This window comes from Arachis stenosperma, chromosome 9 (assembly GCF_014773155.1).
Source record: "Arachis stenosperma cultivar V10309 chromosome 9, arast.V10309.gnm1.PFL2, whole genome shotgun sequence".
NCBI lineage: Eukaryota > Viridiplantae > Streptophyta > Magnoliopsida > Fabales > Fabaceae > Arachis > Arachis stenosperma.
The window spans coordinates 115539523-115561590 of NC_080385.1; the positions used below are offsets into that span (position 1 = coordinate 115539523).

At 40.1% G+C, this 22068-nt stretch overlaps 1 protein-coding gene and 2 non-coding genes across 3 annotated transcripts; all 3 read left to right on the forward strand.

The window, feature by feature from the left end:
• The first annotated feature begins 316 nt into the window (after nucleotides 1-316).
• On the forward strand, nucleotides 317-901 carry LOC130949833 (uncharacterized). Its single transcript, XM_057878451.1, has 2 exons — nucleotides 317-469; nucleotides 644-901. The coding sequence occupies exons 1-2, from the start codon at nucleotides 317-319 to the stop codon at nucleotides 899-901; spliced, it is 411 nt and encodes a 136-aa protein (XP_057734434.1).
• Nucleotides 902-8033: 7132 nt separating this feature from the next.
• On the forward strand, nucleotides 8034-8141 carry LOC130953052 (small nucleolar RNA R71). The gene has a single exon (XR_009075226.1). It is a non-coding gene; the product is annotated as a small nucleolar RNA R71 (small nucleolar RNA).
• Nucleotides 8142-14769: 6628 nt separating this feature from the next.
• On the forward strand, nucleotides 14770-14877 carry LOC130952657 (small nucleolar RNA R71). Its single transcript, XR_009074834.1, has one exon. It is a non-coding gene; the product is annotated as a small nucleolar RNA R71 (small nucleolar RNA).
• Nucleotides 14878-22068: the final 7191 nt, after the last annotated feature.

The following is a 22068-nucleotide window of genomic DNA, read 5'->3' on the forward strand; positions in this document are numbered from 1 at the left end:
TAATCGTGCTACCAGAGCATACTTGGAAAATTCTTCATCACTTGATTATGCCTCAACGCAAAGTCTCCTCCAAGATCCATATAATTCATTCCACCAACCACAAAACTTATTCCACAATCCACAAAATTCATTCCATGCCACTCTAAACAACCTCACCACAACACATCCATATCCACAAAATTTCTCTCCACCTTCATCTTTTGAGCTAGTAGCTGAGGATCCCCTTTAAAAATCCAGAAAATTGTTGAAAAGATAAGAACAACTCATGGAGGAACAACAACAATCCTAGAGAGAAAAAGAAATCCTTCTTCAGAAGATGGATGAGCATTTGGAGAATAGAGGGAAACACTCAGAACCACTAAGCAAGAAGAATGAAGATCACTTGGTGGATATGAAGGAGAAAGTGGAAGAGCAAGACGAGGAGGCTACTGTATCAAGTGAAACTCTAATGGAGAATGAGGTGGTGAAGGTATTTGAAAATGAAACTGCACTTGAGGAGACAAAGGAACATGAACATTCACAACCCTCGCAAACTTCCCTTGAATCTGTGATCGAAAAATATGAAGAGGGGATGAAGAAATCTTGGAAAGAACAACAAACCTCCTCCATGAAAGTACTATTCAGTCAAATGTTGAATGTGAAGGAGAAAGTGGAAGAGCAAGAAAGTGAGGAGGACAATCAAGAGAATCCACACTCAAGTGAAGCAGAGAAGCACATGAAGGAAGAGCTCATAGAACCACAAATTCAAGAGGCTCTTGATGAAGATGAAACTCCAATAATCACACAACCACCAAGTGTTGATATCCAAGAAGTGAAGGCAACTAACAAGAGCACCAATCCAACCCCTGAACCATCAGCAAGCAAGCTCAACCAAGCCATTTACAGAAAAGAAGCTTGCTGAGAGGAAACCAAGAAAAGGGGACAATAGCTGAAACTTCTCCCCCCTTGATGTCGTTCCTCTTAACAAACTGGAAGAAGAGGAAGAAAGTGAAGAACAACATGTCAAGCTAATGACACTAAAAGAGCGCTTGTTGGGAGGCAACCCAACCTTGGGTAACACTTCATTTCCTTGTTTAGTTCATTCTCTTTGTCTGTTTTGTTTAAATTTCAATAAATTGGCATATGGTTATATTTTAAGTTTGGTGTTGCCTTGCAACAAATTGCTTTCAATCTTTTTGGATGATTGCATCAAATCAAAAATGAAAGTGTCACACTAAGATTCTAAGTTTGGTGTGCTACTTATTTTCTATGCAATTTATTCAAGCAACACTACTTGTCTACATAATCATAATGCCTCTGCAGTTTTATTTTATTTTATTTTATTTTTTTTATTTGACACTTTTTCATTGTACTTGCTTTAGTCATTTTTCTGTTTTTAAATGCTTTCATTTAGTTTGCTGCTTAGCTATTTTTGTTAATGCATCACCAAGAAATCCTTATTCATGACAGATGCTTCATTTGGTGATTGTATTTAACAAACAATAGTTTCATTTGTTTAGTTTTAGTTCAAATAAATTGACATAGATTACATTCTAAGTTTGGTGTTGCTATGCAACAAAAATTTGCTTCCAATCCTTACTGGATACTTGCATCAATTCCAAGAGAAAGTGTCACACTAAGTTTGGTGTGCCACTTATACTTTTATGCAATGTATCATGCACACCAACTTATATTTGTAAACACAATATCTCTGTTTCTCTGTGCCTTCATATCTTTAATTTTGCTTGCTTAGAACACATGTATCACTAACATTTCACTGTGTAAGTGGTGCACGAAATTGTGATCACTACAACTTCGCACAACTAACCAGCAAGTGCACTGGGTCGTCCAAGTAATACCTTACGTGAGTAAGGGTCGATCCCACGGAGATTGGTGGTATGAAGCAAGCTATGGTCATCTTGTAAATCTCAGTCAGGCAGACTCAAATGGGTATGGTGATGAACGAAAATAACATAAAAGATAAAGATAGAGATACTTATGCATATCATTGGTGTAGGAGCTTCAGACAAGCGTATGAAGATGCCTTCCCTTCCGTCTCTCTGCTTTCCTACTGTCTTCATCCAATCCTTCTTACTCCTTTCCATGGCAAGCTTGTGTAGGGTCTCACTGTTGTCAGCAGCTACCTCCCATCCTCTCAGTGAAAGCGATTGCATATGTCCTGTCACGGCATAGCGGAATTCAGCTGTCGGTTCTCGTTCAGGCCGGAATAATATCCATTGATACTTTTGCGTCTGTCACTAACGCCCTAGCCTGCTAGGAGTTTGAAGCACGTCACAGTCATTCAGTCATTGAATCCTACTCAGAATACCACAGACAAGGTTAGACCTTCCGGATTCTCTTGAATGCTGCCATCAGTTCTTGCCTATACCACGAAGACTCTGATCTCACGGAATGGCTGGCTCGTTTGTCAGGCGAGCACTCGGTTGTCAGGCGATCAACCATGCATCATGCAATCAGAAATCCAAGAGATATTCACCAAGCCTCGAATGCTTGTAGAACACGAGTGGTTGTCAGTCACCTTGTTCATAGGTGAGAATGGTGATGGGCGTCAATCATCACCTTCATCATGTTGAAGAACAAGTGATATCTTGGTAAAAGAACAAGCGGAATTGAATGGAAGAACAATAGTAATTGCATTAATACTCGAGGTACAGCAGAGCTCCACACCTTAATCTATGGTGTGTAGAAACTCCACCGTTGAAAATACATAAGAACAAGGTCTAGGCATGGCCGAATGGCCAGCCCCCAAATGATCTAAGAACTAGATGTCCAAAGATGATCAAAGGATCAAAAACAATCCAAAGATTTTTAATACAATAGTAAAAGGTCCTACTTATAAGAAACTAGTAGCCTAAGGTGTACAGAAATGAGTAAATGACATAAAAATCCTCTTCCGGGCCCACTTGGTGTGTGCTTGGGCTGAGCAATGAAGCAAATTTCGTGTAGAGACTCTTCTTGGAGTTAAACGCCAGCCTTGGTGCCAGTTTGGGCGTTTAACTCCCATTTGGGTGCCAGTTCCAGCGTTTAACGCTGGGATTTCTTGAGGTGACTTTGAACGCCGGTTTGGGTCATCAAATCTTGGGCAAAGTATGGACTATCATATATTTCTGGAAAGCCCAGGATGTCTACTTTCCAACGCCGTTGAGAGCGCGCCAATTGGGCTTCTGTAGCTCCAGAAAATCCGCTTCGAGTGCAGGGAGGTCAGAATCCAACAGCATCTGCAGTCCTTTTTGGTCTCTGGATCAGATTTTTGCTCAGGTCCCTCAATTTCAGCCAGAAAATACCTGAAATCACAGAAAAACACACAAACTCATAGTAAAGTCCAGAAAAGTGAATTTTAACTAAAAACTAATAGAAATATACTAAAAACTAACTAGATCATATCAAAAACATACTAAAAACAATGCCAAAAAGTATACAAATCATCCGCTCATCACAACACCAAACTTAAATTGTTGCTTGTCCCCAAGCAACTGAAAATCAAATAGGATAAAAAGAAGAGAATATGCAATGAACTCCAAAAACATCTATGAAGATCAGTATTAATTAGATGAGCGGGGCTTTTAACTTTTTGTCTCTGAACAGTTTTGGCATCTCAATCTATCCTTTGAAATTCAGAATGGTTGGCTTCTTTAGGAACTTAGAATCCAGATAGTGTTAATGATTCTCCTAGTAAAGTATGATGATTCTTGAACATAGCTATTTATTGAGTCTTGGCTGTGGCCCAAAGCACTCTGTCTTTCCAGTATTACCACCGGATACATACATGCCACAGACACATAATTGGGTGAACCTTTTCAGATTGTGACTTAGCTTTGCTAAAGTCCCCAATTAGAGGTGTCCAGGGTTCTTAAGCACACTCTTATTTGCCTTGGATCACAACTCTTATTATTATTTTTTTTCGTTTTCTTTTTTTTTTTTCTTTTTTTTTCGGTTTTTTTTTTTTTTTTTTGAATAGCAATGCTTTTTCTTGCTTCAAGAATCATTTTATTGATTTTTCAGATCCTCAATAACATGTCTCCTTTTTCATCATTCTTTCAAGAGCCAACATTCATGAACCACAAATTCAAGATACATATGCACTGTTTAAGCATACATTCAGAGAACAAAAATATTGCCACCACATCAAAATAATTAAACTATTATAAAATTCAAAATTCATGCAATTCTTCCTTTTTCAATTAAGCACATTTTTATTCAAGAAAGGTGATGGATTCATAGGACATTCATAACTTTAAGGCATAGACACTAAGACACTAATGATCATAAGACACAAGCATGGATAACATAAAGCACTAAAATTCGAAAAACAAAGGAATAAAGAACAAGGAAATCAAGGAATGGGTCCACCTCAGTGATGGCGGCTCTTCCTTGCTTTTGGAGGTCCTATGGAGTGCTTGAGCTCCTCAATGTCTCTTCCTTGCCTTTGTTGCTCCTCTCTCATGATTCTTTGTTCTTCTCTAATTTCATGGAGGAGAATGGAGTGTTCTTGGTGCTCCACCCTTAGTTGTCCCATATTGGAACTCAACTCTCCTAGGGAGGTGTTTAGTTGCCCCCAATAGTCTTTTGGAGGAAAATTCATCCCTTGAGGAATCTCAGGGATCTCATGATGAGTGGGATCTCTTGTGTACTCCATCCTTTCTTAGTGATGGGCTTGTCCTCATCAATGGTGATGTCTCCCTCTATGTCAACTCCCACTGAATAACAGAGGTGACAAATGAGGTGAGGAAAGGCTAACCTTGCCAAGGTAGAGGTCTTGTCCGCCACCCTATAGAGTTCTTGGGCTATAACCTCATGAACCTCTATTTCTTCTCCAATCATGATGCTATGGATCATGATAGCCCGGTCTATGGTAACTTCGGACCGGTTGCTAGTGGGAATGATTGAGCGTTGTATGAACTCTAACCATCCTCTAGCCACGGGTTTGAGGTCATGCCTTCTCAATTGGACCGGCTTTCCTCTTGAATCTTGCTTCCATTGTGCGCCCTCTTCACATATGACTGTGAGGACTTGGTCCAACCTTTGATCAAAGTTGACCCTTCTAGTGTAAGGATGCTCATCTCCTTGCATCATAGGCAAGTTGAACGCCACCCTCACACTTTCCGGACTAAAATCCAAGTATTTCCCCCGAACCATAGTAAGATAATTCTTTGGATCCGGGTTCACACTTTGGTCATGGTTCTTGGTGATCCATGCATTGGCATAGAACTCTTGAACCATCAAGATTCCGACTTGTTGAATGGGGTTGGTAAGTACTTCCCAACCTCTTCTTCGGATCTCATGGCGGATCTCCGGATATTCACCCTTTTTGAGTGAAAAGGGGACTTCGGGGATCACCTTCTTCAAGGCCACAACTTCATAGAAGTGGTCTTGATGCACCCTTGAGAGGAATCTATCCATCTCCCATGACTCGGAGGTGGAAGCCTTTGCCTTCCCTTTCCTCTTTCTAGAGGTTTCTCCGGCCTTGGATGCCATAAATGGTTATGGAAAAACGAAAAAGCAACGCTTTCACCACACCAAACTTAAAATGTTTGCTCGTCCTCGAGCAAAAGAAAAAAGAAGAGAGTAGAAGAAGAAGAAATGAGGAAGAGGGAGATGGTGGTGTATTCGGCCAAGGAGGGGGAGAAGTGGTGTTTAGGTAGTGGGAAAATGAAGGGGTAAAGAGGGGTTTATATAGGAAAGAGGGGGATGAGGGTTCGGCCATTTGAGGGTGGGTTTGGGAGGGAAAGTGGTTTGAATTTGAAGGGTGAGGTTGGTGGGGTTTTATGAAGGATGGATGTGAGTGGTGAAGAGAAAGATGGGATTTGATAGGTGAGGGGTTTTTTGGGGAAGATGTGTTGAGGTGATTGGTGAATGGGGGAAGAAGAGAGAGAGTGATGGTAGGGTCCTGTGGGGTCCACAGATCCTGTAGTGTCAAGGAAAAGGCATCCTTGCACCAAATGGCATCAAAATCCACGTTTTGAGCCTTTTCTGGCGTTAAACGCCGGGCTGGTGCCCATTCCTGGCGTTTAACGCCAGGTTTTTGCCCTTTACTGGCGTTTAACGCCAGTCTGGTGCCCCTTTCTGGCGTTAAATGCCCAGAATGGTGCCAGACTGGGCGTTAAACGCCCAACAGCTAGCATTACTGGCGTTTGAACGCCAGCTTCTTCTTCTCCAGGGTGTGCTATTTTTCTTCCTGTTTTTCATTCTGTTTTTGCTTTTTTCATTATTTTTGTGACTTCTTATGATCATCAACCTACAAAAAAGATAAAATAACAAAAGAAAATAGTTAACTATAAAACATTGGGTTGCCTCCCAACAAGCGCTTCTTTAATGTCATTAGCTTGACAGAGGACTCTCATGGAGCCTCAGAAATGCTCAGAACCGTGTTGGAACTTCCCAACACCAAACTTAGAGTTTGAATGTGGGGGTTCAACACCAAACTTAGAGTTTGATTGTGGCCTCCCAACACCAAACTTAGAGTCTGACTGTGGGGGCTCTGTTTGGCTCTGTTTTGAGAGAAGCTCTTCATGCTTCTTCTCCATGATGACAGAGGGATATCCTTGGGCCTTAAACACCAAGGATTCTTCATTCACTTGAATGATCAACTCTCCTCTATCAACATCAATCACAGCCTTTGCTGTGGCTAGGAAGGGTCTGCCAAGGATGATGGATTCATCCATGCACTTCCCAGTCTCTAGGACTATGAAATCAGTAGGAATGTAATGGTCTTCAACCTTAACCAGAACATCCTCTACAAGTCCATAGGCTTGTTTTCTTGAGTTGTCTGCCATCTCTAGTGAGATTTTTGCAGCTTGCACCTCAAAGATCCCTAATTTCTCCATTACAGAGAGGGGCATGAGGTTTACACTTGACCCCAAGTCACACAAGGCCTTCTTGAAGGTCATGGTGCCTATGGTACAAGGTATAGAAAACTTCCCAGGATCCTGCCTCTTTTGAGGCAATTGCTGCCTAGACAAGTTATCCAGTTCTTTGATGAGCAAAGGGGGTTCATCCTCCCAAGTCTCATTTCCAAATAACCTGTCATTTAGCTTCATGATTGCTCCAAGGTATTTAGCAACTTGCTCTTCAGTGGCATACTCATCCTCTTCAGAGGAAGAATACTCATCAGAGCTCATGAAAGGCAGTAGTAAGTCCAAGGGAATCTCTATGGTTTCAGTTTGAGCCTCAGATTCCCAAGGTTCCTCATTGGGGAACTCATTGGAGGCCAGTGGACGTCCAGTGAGGCCTTCCTCAGTGGCGTTCACTGCCTCTTCTTCCTCCCAGAATTCGGCCATATTTATGGCTTTGCACTCTCCTTTTGGATTTTCTTCAGTGTTACTTGGGAGAGTGCTTGGGGGAAGTTCAGTAATTTTCTTGCTCAGCTGACCCACTTGTCCTTCCAAATTCCTAATGGAGGATCTAGTTTCAGTCATGAAACTTTGAGTGGTTTTGATTAGATCAGAGACCATGGTTGCTAAGTCAGAGGTATTCTGCTTAGAGCTCTCTGTCTGTTGCTGAGAAGATGATGGAAAAGGTTTACCATTGTTAAACCTGTTTCTTCCACCATTATTATTGAAACCTTGTTGAGGTCTCTCTTGATTCTTCCATGAGAGATTTGGGTGATTTCTCCATGAAGAATTATAGGTGTTACCATAGGGTTCTCCCAGGTAATTTACCTCTTCCATTGAAGGGTTCTCAGGATCATAAGCTTCTTCCTCAGATGAAGCATCCTTAGTACTGTTTGGTGCATTTTGCATTCCAGACAGACTTTGAGAAATCAGATTGACTTGTTGAGTCAATATTTTATTCTGAGCCAAAATGGCATTCAGAGTGTCAATTTCAAGAACTCCTTTCTTCTGACTAGTCCCATTGTTCACAGGATTCCTTTCAGAAGTGTACATAAATTGGTTATTTGCAACCATTTCAATCAGTTCTTGAGCTTCAGTAGGCATCTTCTTCAGATGAAGAGATCCTCCAGCAGAGCTATCCAAAGACATCTTGGATAGTTCAGAGAGACCATCATAGAAAATACCTATGATGCTCCATTCAGAAAGCATGTCAGAGGGACATTTTCTGATTAACTGTTTGTATCTTTCCCAAGCTTCATAGAGGGATTCTCCATCCTTTTGTCTGAAGGTTTGGACTTCCACTCTAAGCTTACTCCATCTTTGTGGTGGAAAGAACTTTGCCAAGAAGGCATTGACTAGCTTTTCCCAAGAGTCCAGGCTTTCTTTAGGTTGAGAATCCAACCATATTCTAGCTCTGTCTCTTACAGCAAAAGGGAATAGCATCAGTCTATAGACCTCAGGGTTAACCCCATTAGTCTTGACTGTGTCACAGATTTGCAAGAACTCAGCTAAAAACTGATGAGGATCTTCCATTGGAAGTCCATGAAACTTGCAATTCTGTTGCATTAGAGAAACTAATTGAGGCTTAAGCTCAAAGTTGTTTGCTCCAATGGCAGGGATAGAGATGCTTCTCCCATAGAAATCAGGAGTAGGTGCAGTAAAGTCACCAAGCACCTTCCTTGCATTGTTGGCATTGTTGTTGTTTTCGGCTGCCATTTGTTCTTCTTCCTTGAAGAATTCGGTCAGGTGCTCTAAAGAGAGTTGTGTTTGGCTTCTCTTAGCTTTCTCTTCAAGGTCCTTTCAGGTTCAGGATCAGCCTCAACAAGAATGCCTTTGTCTCTGCTCCTGCTCATATGAAAGAGAAGAGAACAAGAAAGTGTGGAATCCTCTATGTCACAGTATAGAGATTCCTTTAGGTGTCAGAGGAAAAGAAAAATAGAAGAAAGAAGAAGGAGAATTCGAACTTGATCAGATATAGTTCGAATTGTGCATTAAGAAGGAGTGATACTCCATAAATAGAAGGATGTGAAGAAGAAAGGGGGGGTAATTTTCGAAAATTAATTATAAAATTTTGAAAACATTTTTGAAGAACACTAATTGATTTTCGAAAACAAAAGTGGGAAAGAAATCAAGTGATTTTCGAAAAAAAGATTTTGAAATTAATTTGATTGAAAACTATTTTGAAAAAGATGTGGTTGAGAAGATATGATGAAAAGTTATGGTCAAAGAGATGTGATTGAGAAGATATGATTTGAAAACAATTTTAAAAGATGTAATTTGAAAACAATTTGAAAAAGATTTGATTTTAAAATTAATAACTTGCCTAACAAGAAAAGATACGATTCAAACATAAAACCTTTCTCAACAGAAAAGGCAACAATTTTGAGATGTTCAATCAAATCATTAATTGTTAGTAAGTATCTTTTAAAAAGGAAAGAAATTGATTTTGAAAACATTTGATTGAAAAGATTTGATTTGAAAAAGATTTGATTTTGAAAAACTAAAAAAAATTGATTTGAAAACAAAATCTTCCCCCTAGCACCATCCTGGCGTTAAACGCCCAGAATGGTATACATTCTGGCGTTTAACGCCCAAAATGCTACCTCTTTGGGCGTTAAACGCCCAACCAGGTGCCCTGGCTGGCGTTTAAACGCCAGTCTGCCTTCTTCACTGGGCATTTTTGAATGTGGTGCACGAAATTGTGATCACTACAACTTCGCACAACTAACCAGCAAGTGCACTGGGTCGTCCAAGTAATACCTTACGCGAGTAAGGGTCGATCCCACGGAGATTGGTGGTATGAAGCAAGCTATGGTCATCTTGTAAATCTTAGTCAGGCAGACTCAAATGGATATGGTGATGAACGAAAATAACATAAAAGATAAAGATAGAGATACTTATGTATATCATTGGTGTAAGAGCTTCAGACAAGCGTATGAAGATGCCTTCCCTTCCGTCTCTCTGCTTTCCTACTGTCTTCATCCAATCCTTCTTACTCCTTTCCATGGCAAGCTTGTGTAGGGTCTCACTGTTGTCAGCAGCTACCTCCCATCCTCTCAGTGAAAGCGATTGCATATGTCCTGTCACGGCATAGCGGAATTCAGCTGTCGGTTCTCGTTCAGGCCGGAATAATATCCATTGATACTTTTGCGTCTGTCACTAACGCCCTAGCCTGCTAGGAGTTTGAAGCACGTCACAGTCATTCAGTCATTGAATCCTACTCAGAATACCACAGACAAGGTTAGACCTTCCGGATTCTCTTGAATGCTGCCATCAGTTCTTGTCTATACCACGAAGACTCTGATCTCACGGAATGGCTGGCTCGTTTGTCAGGCGAGCACTCGGTTGTCAGGCGATCAACCATGCATCATGCAATCAGAAATCCAAGAGATATTCACCAAGCCTCGAATGCTTGTAGAACAAGAGTGGTTGTCAGTCACCTTGTTCATAGGTGAGAATGGTGATGGGCGTCAATCATCACCTTCATCATGTTGAAGAACAAGTGATATCTTGGTAAAAGAACAAGCGGAATTGAATGGAAGAACAATAGTAATTGCATTAATACTCGAGGTACAGCAGAGCTCCACACCTTAATCTATGGTGTGTAGAAACTCCACCGTTGAAAATACATAAGAACAAGGTCTAGGCATGGCCGAATGGCCAGCCCCCAAATGATCTAAGAACTCGATGTCCAAAGATGATCAAAGGATCAAAAACAATCCCAAGATGAAAATACAATAGTAAAAGGTTCTATATATAGAAAACTAGTAGCCTAAGGTGTACAAAGGTGAGTAAATGACATAAAAATCCACTTCCGGGCCCACTTGGTGTGTGCTTGGGCTGAGCAATGAAGTAATTTTCGTGTAGAGACTCTTCTTGGCGTTTAACTCCCATTTTGGTGCCAGTTTGGGCGTTTAACTCCCATTTAGGTGCCAGTTCCGGCGTTTAACGCTGGGATTTCTGTAGGTGACTTTGAACGCCGGTTTGGGCCATCAAATCTTGGGCAAAGTATGGACTATTATATTGCTGGAAAGCCCAGGATGTCTACTTTCCAATGCCGTTGAGAGCGCGCCAATTGGGCTTCTGTAGCTCCAGAAAATCCACTTCGAGTGCAGGGAGGTCAGAATCCAACAGCATCTGCAGTCCTTTTCAGTCTCTGAATCAGATTTTTGCTCAGGTCCCTCAATTTCAGCCAGAAAATACCTGAAATCACAGAAAAACACACAAACTCATAGTAAAGTCCAGAAAAGTGAATTTTAACTAAAAACTAAGAAAAATATACTAAAAACTCAACTCAAACTACTAAAACATACTAAAAACAATGCCAAAAAGTATACAAATTATCCGCTCATCACAACACCAAACTTAAATTGTTGCTTGTCCTCAAGCAACTGAAAATCAAATAAGATAAAAAGAAGAGAATATACTATAGACTCCAAATTATCAATGAAACTTAGCTCCAAATTAGATGAGCGGGACTAGTAGCTTTTTGCCTCCAAACAGTTTTGGCATCTCACTTTATCCTCTGAGGTTCAGAATGATTGGCTTCTTTAGGAACTCAGAATCCAGATAGTGTTATTGATTCTCCTAGTTAAGTATGATGATTCTTGAACACAGCTACTTATTGAGTCTTGGCTGTGGCCCAAAGCACTCTGTCTTCCAGTATTACCACCGGATACATACATGCCACAGACACAAAATTGGGTGAACCTTTTCAGATTGTGACTTAGCTTTGCTAAAGTCCCCAATTAGAGGTGCCCAGGGTTCTTAAGCACACTCTTATTGCCTTGGATCACAACTTTATTTCTTTCTTTTTCATCAATTTTTTTCATTTTTCTCCTCTTTTTTTTTATTTTTTTATATTCACTGCTTTTTCTTGCTTCAAGAATCATTTTTATGATTTTTCAGATCCTCAGTAACATGTCTCCTTTTTCATCATTCTTTCAAGAGCCAACAATTTTAACATTCATGAACAACAAATTCTAAAGACATATGCACTGTTCAAGCATACATTCAGAAAACAAAAAGTATTGTCACCACATCAAACTAATTAAGCTAGTTTTAAAGATGAATTTGAAATCCTGTACTTCTTGTTCTTTTGTGATAAAAACAGTTTTCATTTAAGAGAGGTGATGGATTCATAGGACATTCATAACTTTAAGGCATAGACACTAAGACACTAATGATCATAAGACACAAACATAGATAAACATAAAGCATAATTTTCGAAAAACAGAAAGGCAAAGAACAAGGAGATTAAAGAACGGGTCCACCTTAGTGATGGCGGCTTGTTCTTCCTCTTGAAGGTCTTATGGAGTTCTTGAGCTCCTCAATGTCTCTTCCTTGTCTTTGTTGCTCCTCTCTCATGATTCTTTGATCTTCTCTAATGATGATGGAGTGTTCTTGATGCTCCACCCTTAGTTGTCCCATATTGGAACTCAACTCTCCTAGGGAGGTGTTAATTTGCTCCCAATGGTCTTGTGGAGGAAAGTGCATCCCTTGAGGTATCTCAGGGATCTCTTGATGAGGGGTCTCTTGTTTGCTCCATCCTTTTCTTAGTGATGGGCTTGAGGTCATGCCTTCTCAGTTGAACCGGCTTTGGATGCCATAAATGGTTATGGAAAACAAAAAGCAATGCTTTTACCACACCAAACTTAAAAGGTTTGCTCGTCCTCGAGCAAAAGAAGAAAGAAAAGAGTAGAAGAAGAAGAAATGGAGGAGAGGGAGAGTGGTAGAGGTGATTGGTGAATGGGTGAAGAAGAAGAGAGAGTGGTGGGGTTGGTGGGGATCCTGTGGGGTCCACAGATCCTAAGGTGTCAAGGAAAAGTCATCCCTGCACCAAATGGCATCAAAAATCACGTTTTGACCCATTTCTGGCGTTAAACGCCGGGCTGATGCCCATTACTGGCGTTTAACGCCAGGTTCTTGCCCTTTTCTGGCGTTTAACGCCAGTCTGGTGCCCCTTTCTGGCGTTAAACGCCCAGAATGGTGCCAGACTGGGCGTTAAACGCCCAACTGCTAGGCTTACTGGCGTTTGAACGCCAGCAGCATCTTCCTCCAGGGTGTGCTGTTTTTCTTCCTGTTTTTCATTCTGTTTTTGCTTTTTCAATGGATTTTGTGACTTCTTATGATCATCAACCTACAAAAAACATAAAATAACAAAAGAAAATATATAAAATATAATCATTGGGTTGCCTCCCAACAAGCGCTTCTTTAATGTCAGTAGCTTGACAGAGGGCTCGCATGGAGCCTCACAGATACTCAGAGCAATGTTGGAACCTCCCAACACCAAACTTAGAGTTTGAATGTGGGGGTTCAACACCAAACTTAGAGTTTGGTTGTGGCCTCCCAACACCAAACTTAGAGTTTGACTGTGGGGCTCTGCTTGTCTCTGATTTGAGAGAAGCTCTTCATGCTTCATCTCTATGGTGACAGAGGGATATCCTTGAGCCTTAAACACAAGGGATTCTCCATTCACTTGAATGATCAGTTCACCTCCATCAACATCAATCACAGCCTTTGCTGTGGCTAGGAAGGGTCTGCCAAGGATGATGGATTCATCCATGCATTTCCCAGTCTCTAGGACTATGAAATCAGTAGGAATGTAATGGTCTTCAACCTTTACCAAAACATTCTCTACAAGTCCATGAGCTTGTTTCCTTGAGTTGTCTGCCATCTCTAATGAGATTCTTGCAGCTTGTACCTCAAAGATCCTTAGCTTCTCCATTACTGAGAGAGGCATGAGGTTCACACTTGACCCTAAGTCACATAGAGCCTTCTTGAAGGTCATGGTGCCTATGGTACAAGGTATGGAAAACTTCCCAGGATCTTGTCTCTTTTGAGGTAATTTCTGCCTAGACAAGTCATCCAGTTCTTTGGTGAGCAAAGGAGGTTCATCCTCCCAAGTCTCATTTCCAAATAACTTGTCATTTAGCTTCATGATTGCTCCAAGGTATTTAGCAACTTGCTCCTCAGTGACATACTCATCCTCTTCAGAGGAAGAATACTCATCAGAGCTCATGAAAGGCAGAAGTAAGTCCAATGGAATCTCTATGGTCTCATTTTGAGCCTCAGATTCCCATGGTTCCTCATTGGGGAACTCATTGGAGGCTAGTGCACGCCCATTGAGGTCTTCCTCAGTGGCGTTCACTTCCTCCCTTTCCTCTCCAAATTCGGCCATGGTTATGGCTTTGCACTCTCCTTTTGGATTTTCTTCTGTATTACTTGTGAGAGTACTAGGAGGGAGTTCAGTAACTTTCTTGCTCAGCTGACCCACTTGTCCTTCCAAATTTCTGATGGAGGACCTTGTTTCATTCATGAAACTTTGAGTGGTCTTTATTAGATCAGAGACCATTGTTGCTAAGTCAGAAGTATTCTGCTTAGAACTCTCTGTCTGTTGCTGAGAAGATGATGGAAAAGGCTTGCTATTGCTAAACCTGTTTCTTCCACCGTTATTGTTATTGAAACCTTGTTGAGGTCTCTCTTGATTCTTCCATGAGAGATTTGGGTGATTTCTCCATGAAGAATTATAGGTGTTTCCATAGGGTTCTCCTAGGTAATTCACCTCTTCCATGGAAGGGTTCTCAGGATCATAAGCTTCTTCCTCAGATGAAGCATCCTTAGTACTGTTTGGTGCATTTTGCATTCAAGACAGACTTTGAGAAATCAAATTGACTTGTTGAGTCAATATCTTATTCTGAGCCAAAATGGCGTTCAGAGTGTCAATCTCAAGAACTCCTTTCTTCTGACTAGTCCCATTGTTCACAGGATTCCTTTCAGAAGTGTACATGAATTGGTTATTTGCAACCATTTCAATCAATTCTTGAGCTTCTGCAGGCGTCTTCTTCAGATGAAGAGATCCTCCAGCAGAGCTATCCAAAGACATCTTGGATAGTTCAGAGAGACCATCATAGACAATACCTATGATGCTCCATTCAGAAAGCATGTCTGAGGGACATCTTCTGATTAATTGTTTGTATCTTTCCCAAGCTTCATAGAGGGATTCTCCATCCTTCTGTCTGAAGGTTTGGACCTCCACTCTAAGCTTACTCCATCTTTGTGGTGGAAAGAATTTTGCCAAGAAGGCATTGACTAGCTTTTCCCAAGAGTCCAGGCTTTCTTTAGGTTGAGAGTCCAACCATATCCTAGCTCTGTCTCTTACAGCAAAAGGGAATAGCATCAGTCTATAGACCTCAGGGTCTACCCCATTAGTCTTGACTGTGTCACAGATTTGCAAGAATTCAGCTAAAAACTGATGAGGATCTTCCATTGGAAGTCCATGGAACTTGCAATTCTGTTGCATTAGAGAAACTAATTGAGGCTTAAGCTCAAAGTTGTTTGCTCCAATGGCAGGGATAGAGATGCTTCTCCCATAAAAATCAGGAGTAGGTGCAGTAAAGTCACCCAGCACCTTCCTTGCATTGTTTGCATTATTGTTGTTTTCGGCTGCCATGTCTTCTTCTTCTTTGAAGAATTCGGTCAGGTCCTCTAAAGAGAATTGTGCTTTGGCTTCTCTTAGCTTTCTCTTTAAGGTCCTTTCGGGTTCAGGGTCAGCTTCAACAAGAATGCCTTTGTCTCTGCTCCTGCTCATATGAAAGAGAAGAGAACAAGAAAATATGGAATCCTCTATGTCACAGTATAGAGATTCCTTGAGGTGTCAGAAGAAAAGAAAAATGGAAGACAGAGGTAGAAAATTCGAACTTATCAAAGAAGATGGAGTTCGAATTTTGCATTAAGGAATAGTGTTAGTCCAAAAATAGAAGGATGTGAGAAGAAGGGAAGTAATTTTCGAAAATTAAGTAAAAGATTTTGAAAACATTTTGAAAAATACTTAATTGATTTTCGAAAAACAAAAGTGGGAAAGAAGTAAAGTGATTTTTGAAAAAGATTTTGAAATTAGAAATTAAAAAGATTTGATTGAAAACTATTTTGAAAAAGATGTGGTTAAGAAGATATGATTGAAAAGATTTGATTTGAAAATAATTTTAAAAGATATGATTTGAAAACAAATTAAAAAGATTTGATTTGAAAACAATTTTAAAAAGATTTGATTTGAAAACAATTTTAAAAAGATTTGATTTGAAAACAATTTTAAAAAGATTTGATTTTGAAAAATTAATGACTTGCCTAACAAGAAAAGATATGATTCAAACATAAAACCTTCCTTAACAGAAAAGGCAAAAAATGTTCAATCAAATCATTAATTGTTAGTAAGTATCTTTGAAAAAGGAAAGAAATTGATTTTGAAAACATTTGATTGAAAAGATATGATTTGAAAAAGATTTGATTTTGAAAAACTTTGAAAACTTGAAAAAAATTGATTTTGAAAACAAAATCTTCCCCCTTTGCCATCCTGGCGTTAAACGCCCAGAATGGTGCACATTCTGGCGTTTAACGCCCAAAACTATACCCTTTTGGGCGTTAAACGCCCAGCCAGGCACCCTGGCTGGCGTTTAAACGCCAGTCTGTCTTCTTCACTGGGCATTTTCGAATGCTCAGCTTTTTCTGTATAATTCCTCTGCTGTATGTTCTGAATCTTCAATTCTCTGTATTATTGACTTGAAAAGACACAAATTAAAAATATTTTTGGATTTTTAATAATGAGGAATAATAAAAAAAAATGCAACTAAAATCAAATAACAATGCATGCAAGACACCAAACTTAGCAGTTTGTATACTATTGACACTAACAAGATGAGAATGCATATGAGAAACAACAAAACACTCAAGTCAATAGAATTCAAAGATCAAAACAAGGAAATCATCAAGAACAACTTGAAGATTAATGAAGACACATGCATGAATGCAGTAAGAACATGCAATTGACACTAAACTTAAGATGAGACTCTAGACTCAAACAAGAAATATTTTGGATTTTATGATTTTGTAATTTTTTTGGATTTTTCGAAAATTTGGTGAAAAGGAAAATAAAGGTATCAAAATTCTTAATGAGAATTCCAGGAATCATGCAATGTTAGTCTAAAGCTTTAGTCTAAAGGAATTAGACATAGCTAGCTAAGCTTCAGCAAGACATTGCATTCAAGAGCTAAATTGATGATGATCAATCAGCTTTGGTGATGATAAGAACATCACCTTGAAACACTAGAATTCATTCTTAAGAACTCTGAAGAAAAATAATACCTAATCTAAGCAACAAGATGAACCGTCAGTTGTCCATACACAAGAACAATCCCCGGCAACGGCGCCAAAAACTTGGTGCACGAAATTGTGATCACTACAACTTCGCACAACTAACCAGCAAGTGCACTGGGTCGTCCAAGTAATACCTTACGCGAGTAAGGGTCGATCCCACGGAGATTGGTGGTATGAAGCAAGCTATGGTCATCTTGTAAATCTTAGTCAGGCAGACTCAAATGGATATGGTGATGAACGAAAATAACATAAAAGATAAAGATAGAGATACTTATGTATATCATTGGTGTAAGAGCTTCAGACAAGCGTATGAAGATGCCTTCCCTTCCGTCTCTCTGCTTTCCTACTGTCTTCATCCAATCCTTCTTACTCCTTTCCATGGCAAGCTTGTGTAGGGTCTCACTGTTGTCAGCAGCTACCTCCCATCCTCTCAGTGAAAGCGATTGCATATGTCCTGTCACGGCATAGCGGAATTCAGCTGTCGGTTCTCGTTCAGGCCGGAATAATATCCATTGATACTTTTGCGTCTGTCACTAACGCCCTAGCCTGCTAGGAGTTTGAAGCACGTCACAGTCATTCAGTCATTGAATCCTACTCAGAATACCACAGACAAGGTTAGACCTTCCAGATTCTCTTGAATGCTGCCATCAGTTCTTGCCTATACCACGAAGACTCTGATCTCACGGAATGGCTGGCTCGTTTGTCAGGCGAGCACTCGGTTGTCAGGCGATCAACCATGCATCATGCAATCAGAAATCCAAGAGATATTCACCAAGCCTCGAATGCTTGTAGAACAAGAGTGGTTGTCAGTCACCTTGTTCATAGGTGAGAATGGTGATGGGCGTCAATCATCACCTTCATCATGTTGAAGAACAAGTGATATCTTGGTAAAAGAACAAGCGGAATTGAATGGAAGAACAATAGTAATTGCATTAATACTCGAGGTACAGCAGAGCTCCACACCTTAATCTATGGTGTGTAGAAACTCCACCGTTGAAAATACATAAGAACAAGGTCTAGGCATGGCCGAATGGCCAGCCCCCAAATGATCTAAGAACTCGATGTCCAAAGATGATCAAAGGATCAAAAACAATCCCAAGATGAAAATACAATAGTAAAAGGTTCTATATATAGAAAACTAGTAGCCTAAGGTGTACAAAGGTGAGTAAATGACATAAAAATCCACTTCCGGGCCCACTTGGTGTGTGCTTGGGCTGAGCAATGAAGTAATTTTCGTGTAGAGACTCTTCTTGGCGTTTAACTCCCATTTTGGTGCCAGTTCGGGCGTTTAACTCCCATTTAGGTGCCAGTTCCGGCGTTTAACGCTGGGATTTCTGTAGGTGACTTTGAACGCCGGTTTGGGCCATCAAATCTTGGGCAAAGTATGGACTATTATATATTGCTGGAAAGCCCAGGATGTCTACTTTCCAACGCCGTTGAGAGCGCGCCAATGGGGCTTCTGTAGCTCCAGAAAATCCACTTCGAGTGCAGGGAGGTCAGAATCCAACAGCATCTGCAGTCCTTTTCAGTCTCTGAATCAGATTTTTGCTCAGGTCCCTCAATTTCAGCCAGAAAATACCTGAAATCACAGAAAAACACACAAACTCATAGTAAAGTCCAGAAAAGTGAATTTTAACTAAAAACTAAGAAAAATATACTAAAAACTCAACTCAAACTACTAAAAACATACTAAAAACAATGCCAAAAAGTATACAAATTATCCGCTCATCAGAATGCTCAGCTTTTTCTGTATAATTCCTCTGCAGTATGTTCTGACTCTTCAATTCTTTGTATCATTGACTTGAAAAGACACAAATTAAAAATATTTTTGGATTTTTTTAATAATCAAAATGTGACAAGAATCAAATAACAATGCATGCAAGACACCAAACTTAGCAGTTTGTGTACTACTGACACTAACAATATGAAAATGCATATGAGACACACAAAATACTTCAAGTCAATAGAATTCAAAGATCAAAACAAAGAAATATATGCATGGATTCGAAAATTATAACAAAAACATGCATTTGACACCAAACTTAGGATGAGACACTAAACTTAAGCAAGAAACATCAAATATTTTTGGTCTTTTTATGATTTTGTAATTTTTGTTTTTTGTGTTTTTCGAAAATTAAATGGGAAAAGGTATCAAAATTCTTAATGAGAATTCCAGGAATCAGTGCAGTGCTAGTCTGAGACTCCGGTCCAGGAATTAGACATGGCTTCACAGCCAGCCAAGCTTTCAAAGAAAGCTTCGGTCCAAAACACTAGACATGACCAAAGGTCAGCCAAATCTTAGCAGATCACTGCTCCAAGAGCAAAATTGATGAGAATCAACAAGCTCTTGTGGTGATAAGTTGAAACCTCGGTCCAATCAGATTAGACATGGCTTCTCAGCCAGCCAGATTTCAACAAATCATCATGAAACTCTAGAATTCATCTTCAAGAATTTCGAAAAAAAATAATACCTAATCTAAGCAACAAGATGAACCGTCAGTTGTCCAGCCTAAACAATCCCGGGCAATAACACCAAAAACTTGATGTTGTTGCCGGATCTTGGCACTGATGTTACCAAAAGCTTGCTCAAAACTTGAACAATCCCCGGCAACGGCGCCAAAAACTTGGTGCACGAAATTGTGATCACTACAACTTCGCACAACTAACCAGCAAGTGCACTGGGTCGTCCAAGTAATACCTTACGTGAGTAAGGGTCGATCCCACGGAGATTGGTGGTATGAAGCAAGCTATGGTCATCTTGTAAATCTTAGTCAGGCAGACTCAAATGGATATGGTGATGAACGAAAATAACATAAAAGATAAAGATAGAGATACTTATGTATATCATTGGTGTAAGAGCTTCAGACAAGCGTATGAAGATGCCTTCCCTTCCGTCTCTCTGCTTTCCTACTGTCTTCATCCAATCCTTCTTACTCCTTTCCATGGCAAGCTTGTGTAGGGTCTCACTGTTGTCAGCAGCTACCTCCCATCCTCTCAGTGAAAGCGATTGCATATGTCCTGTCACGGCATAGCGGAATTCAGCTGTCGGTTCTCGTTCAGGCCGGAATAATATCCATTGATACTTTTGCGTCTGTCACTAACGCCCTAGCCTGCTAGGAGTTTGAAGCACGTCACAGTCATTCAGTCATTGAATCCTACTCAGAATACCACAGACAAGGTTAGACCTTCCGGATTCTCTTGAATGCTGCCATCAGTTCTTGCCTATACCACGAAGACTCTGATCTCACGGAATGGCTGGCTCGTTTGTCAGGCGAGCACTCGGTTGTCAGGCGATCAACCATGCATCATGCAATCAGAAATCCAAGAGATATTCACCAAGCCTCGAATGCTTGTAGAACACGAGTGGTTGTCAGTCACCTTGTTCATAGGTGAGAATGGTGATGGGCGTCAATCATCACCTTCATCATGTTGAAGAACAAGTGATATCTTGGTAAAAGAACAAGCGGAATTGAATGGAAGAACAATAGTAATTGCATTAATACTCGAGGTACAGCAGAGCTCCACACCTTAATCTATGGTGTGTAGAAACTCCACCGTTGAAAATACATAAGAACAAGGTCTAGGCATGGCCGAATGGCCAGCCCCCAAATGATCTAAGAACTAGATGTCCAAAGATGATCAAAGGATCAAAAACAATCCAAAGATTTTTAATACAATAGTAAAAGGTCCTACTTATAAGAAACTAGTAGCCTAAGGTGTACAGAAATGAGTAAATGACATAAAAATCCTCTTCCGGGCCCACTTGGTGTGTGCTTGGGCTGAGAAATGAAGCAAATTTCGTGTAGAGACTCTTCTTGGAGTTAAACGCCAGCCTTGGTGCCAGTTTGGGCGTTTAACTCCCATTTGGGTGCCAGTTCCAGCGTTTAACGCTGGGATTTCTTGAGGTGACTTTGAACGCCGGTTTGGGCCATCAAATCTTGGGCAAAGTATGGACTATCATATATTGCTGAAAAGCCCAGGATGTCTACTTTCCAACGCCGTTGAGAGCGCGCCAATTGGGCTTCTGTAGCTCCAGAAAATCCGCTTCGAGTGCAGGGAGGTCAGAATCCAACAGCATCTGCAGTCCTTTTTGGTCTCTGGATCATATTTTTGCTCAGGTCCCTCAATTTCAGCCAGAAAATACCTGAAATCACAGAAAAACACACAAACTCATAGTAAAGTCCAGAAAAGTGAATTTTAACTAAAAACTAATAGAAATATACTAAAAACTAACTAGATCATATCAAAAACATACTAAAAACAATGCCAAAAAGTATACAAATCATCCGCTCATCAGTAAGACATTCATGATCCATCTTAGCCCCATAACCACGGTTCTAATAGTTGCTTGAGGATAAGCAAGCATTTTGAGTTGGTATGGGAAGGAGAAGAATGGGAGGAAAATGACAACAATAGAGAAGATGAACTACAAGGTTGTAAAGTTTCTTTTCCTCTCATTTGTTTCTAGCACTTTAAATTGCATGATTGTCTTATTATATTCTCTGTATGCATGTGTGGTATAAATAAGCATAGCTTGAATTTTGATTTGCAACATGTTGCTGTGACATTATGACTTCCAACTTGAGTTTTGTGAATTCAAAAGCAAAAAAGCATCATGATCATAAACAAACAAGGAATTAAAGAAGAACTTAGCATGTGCATACAAGTATTAGAAGGCTAGTCTGGTTAATTGTTGCTCAATTGCATTAGACTTTATTTAAATGAAGTTTTCATCTAGTACATTTTGTAAAATCTTTTGAAATTATGAAAACCATGAAGAGGCAAATGCAATTAAGGCAAGAAAAGAAAAAGGGAAAGAATGAGAAAGCTGAGGGCTCTGAGTACCAATGACAATTCTATTGTTAAGTACTTGTGGTGTTTATGTATCAAGCCAAATGCTTGAAAACAAAACACTTAGAAGTCAAGGTTAGGCTCAAGTGCAAAAGCACTCCCTCAAAGCTCAAGGTTCTGAGCATCAATGATTAGAGAGTCAAGAAAAGAAAAAAAAACGAGCTTAATGAAGTCCTCTAATTCAAATGCTTGTGGTGCTTATGTATCAAGTGGTAATACTTGAAAACAAAGCATC

Bases quoted from the DNA above. Each gene is read 5' to 3' on its own strand.
- LOC130949833 (XM_057878451.1), top strand. From the start codon at position 317: ATGGATGAGCATTTGGAGAATAGAGGGAAACACTCAGAACCACTAAGC. The intron at 470-643 runs GTATTTGAAAAT...TTGAATGTGAAG, and splicing joins TGGAGAATGAGGTGGTGAAG to GAGAAAGTGGAAGAGCAAGA.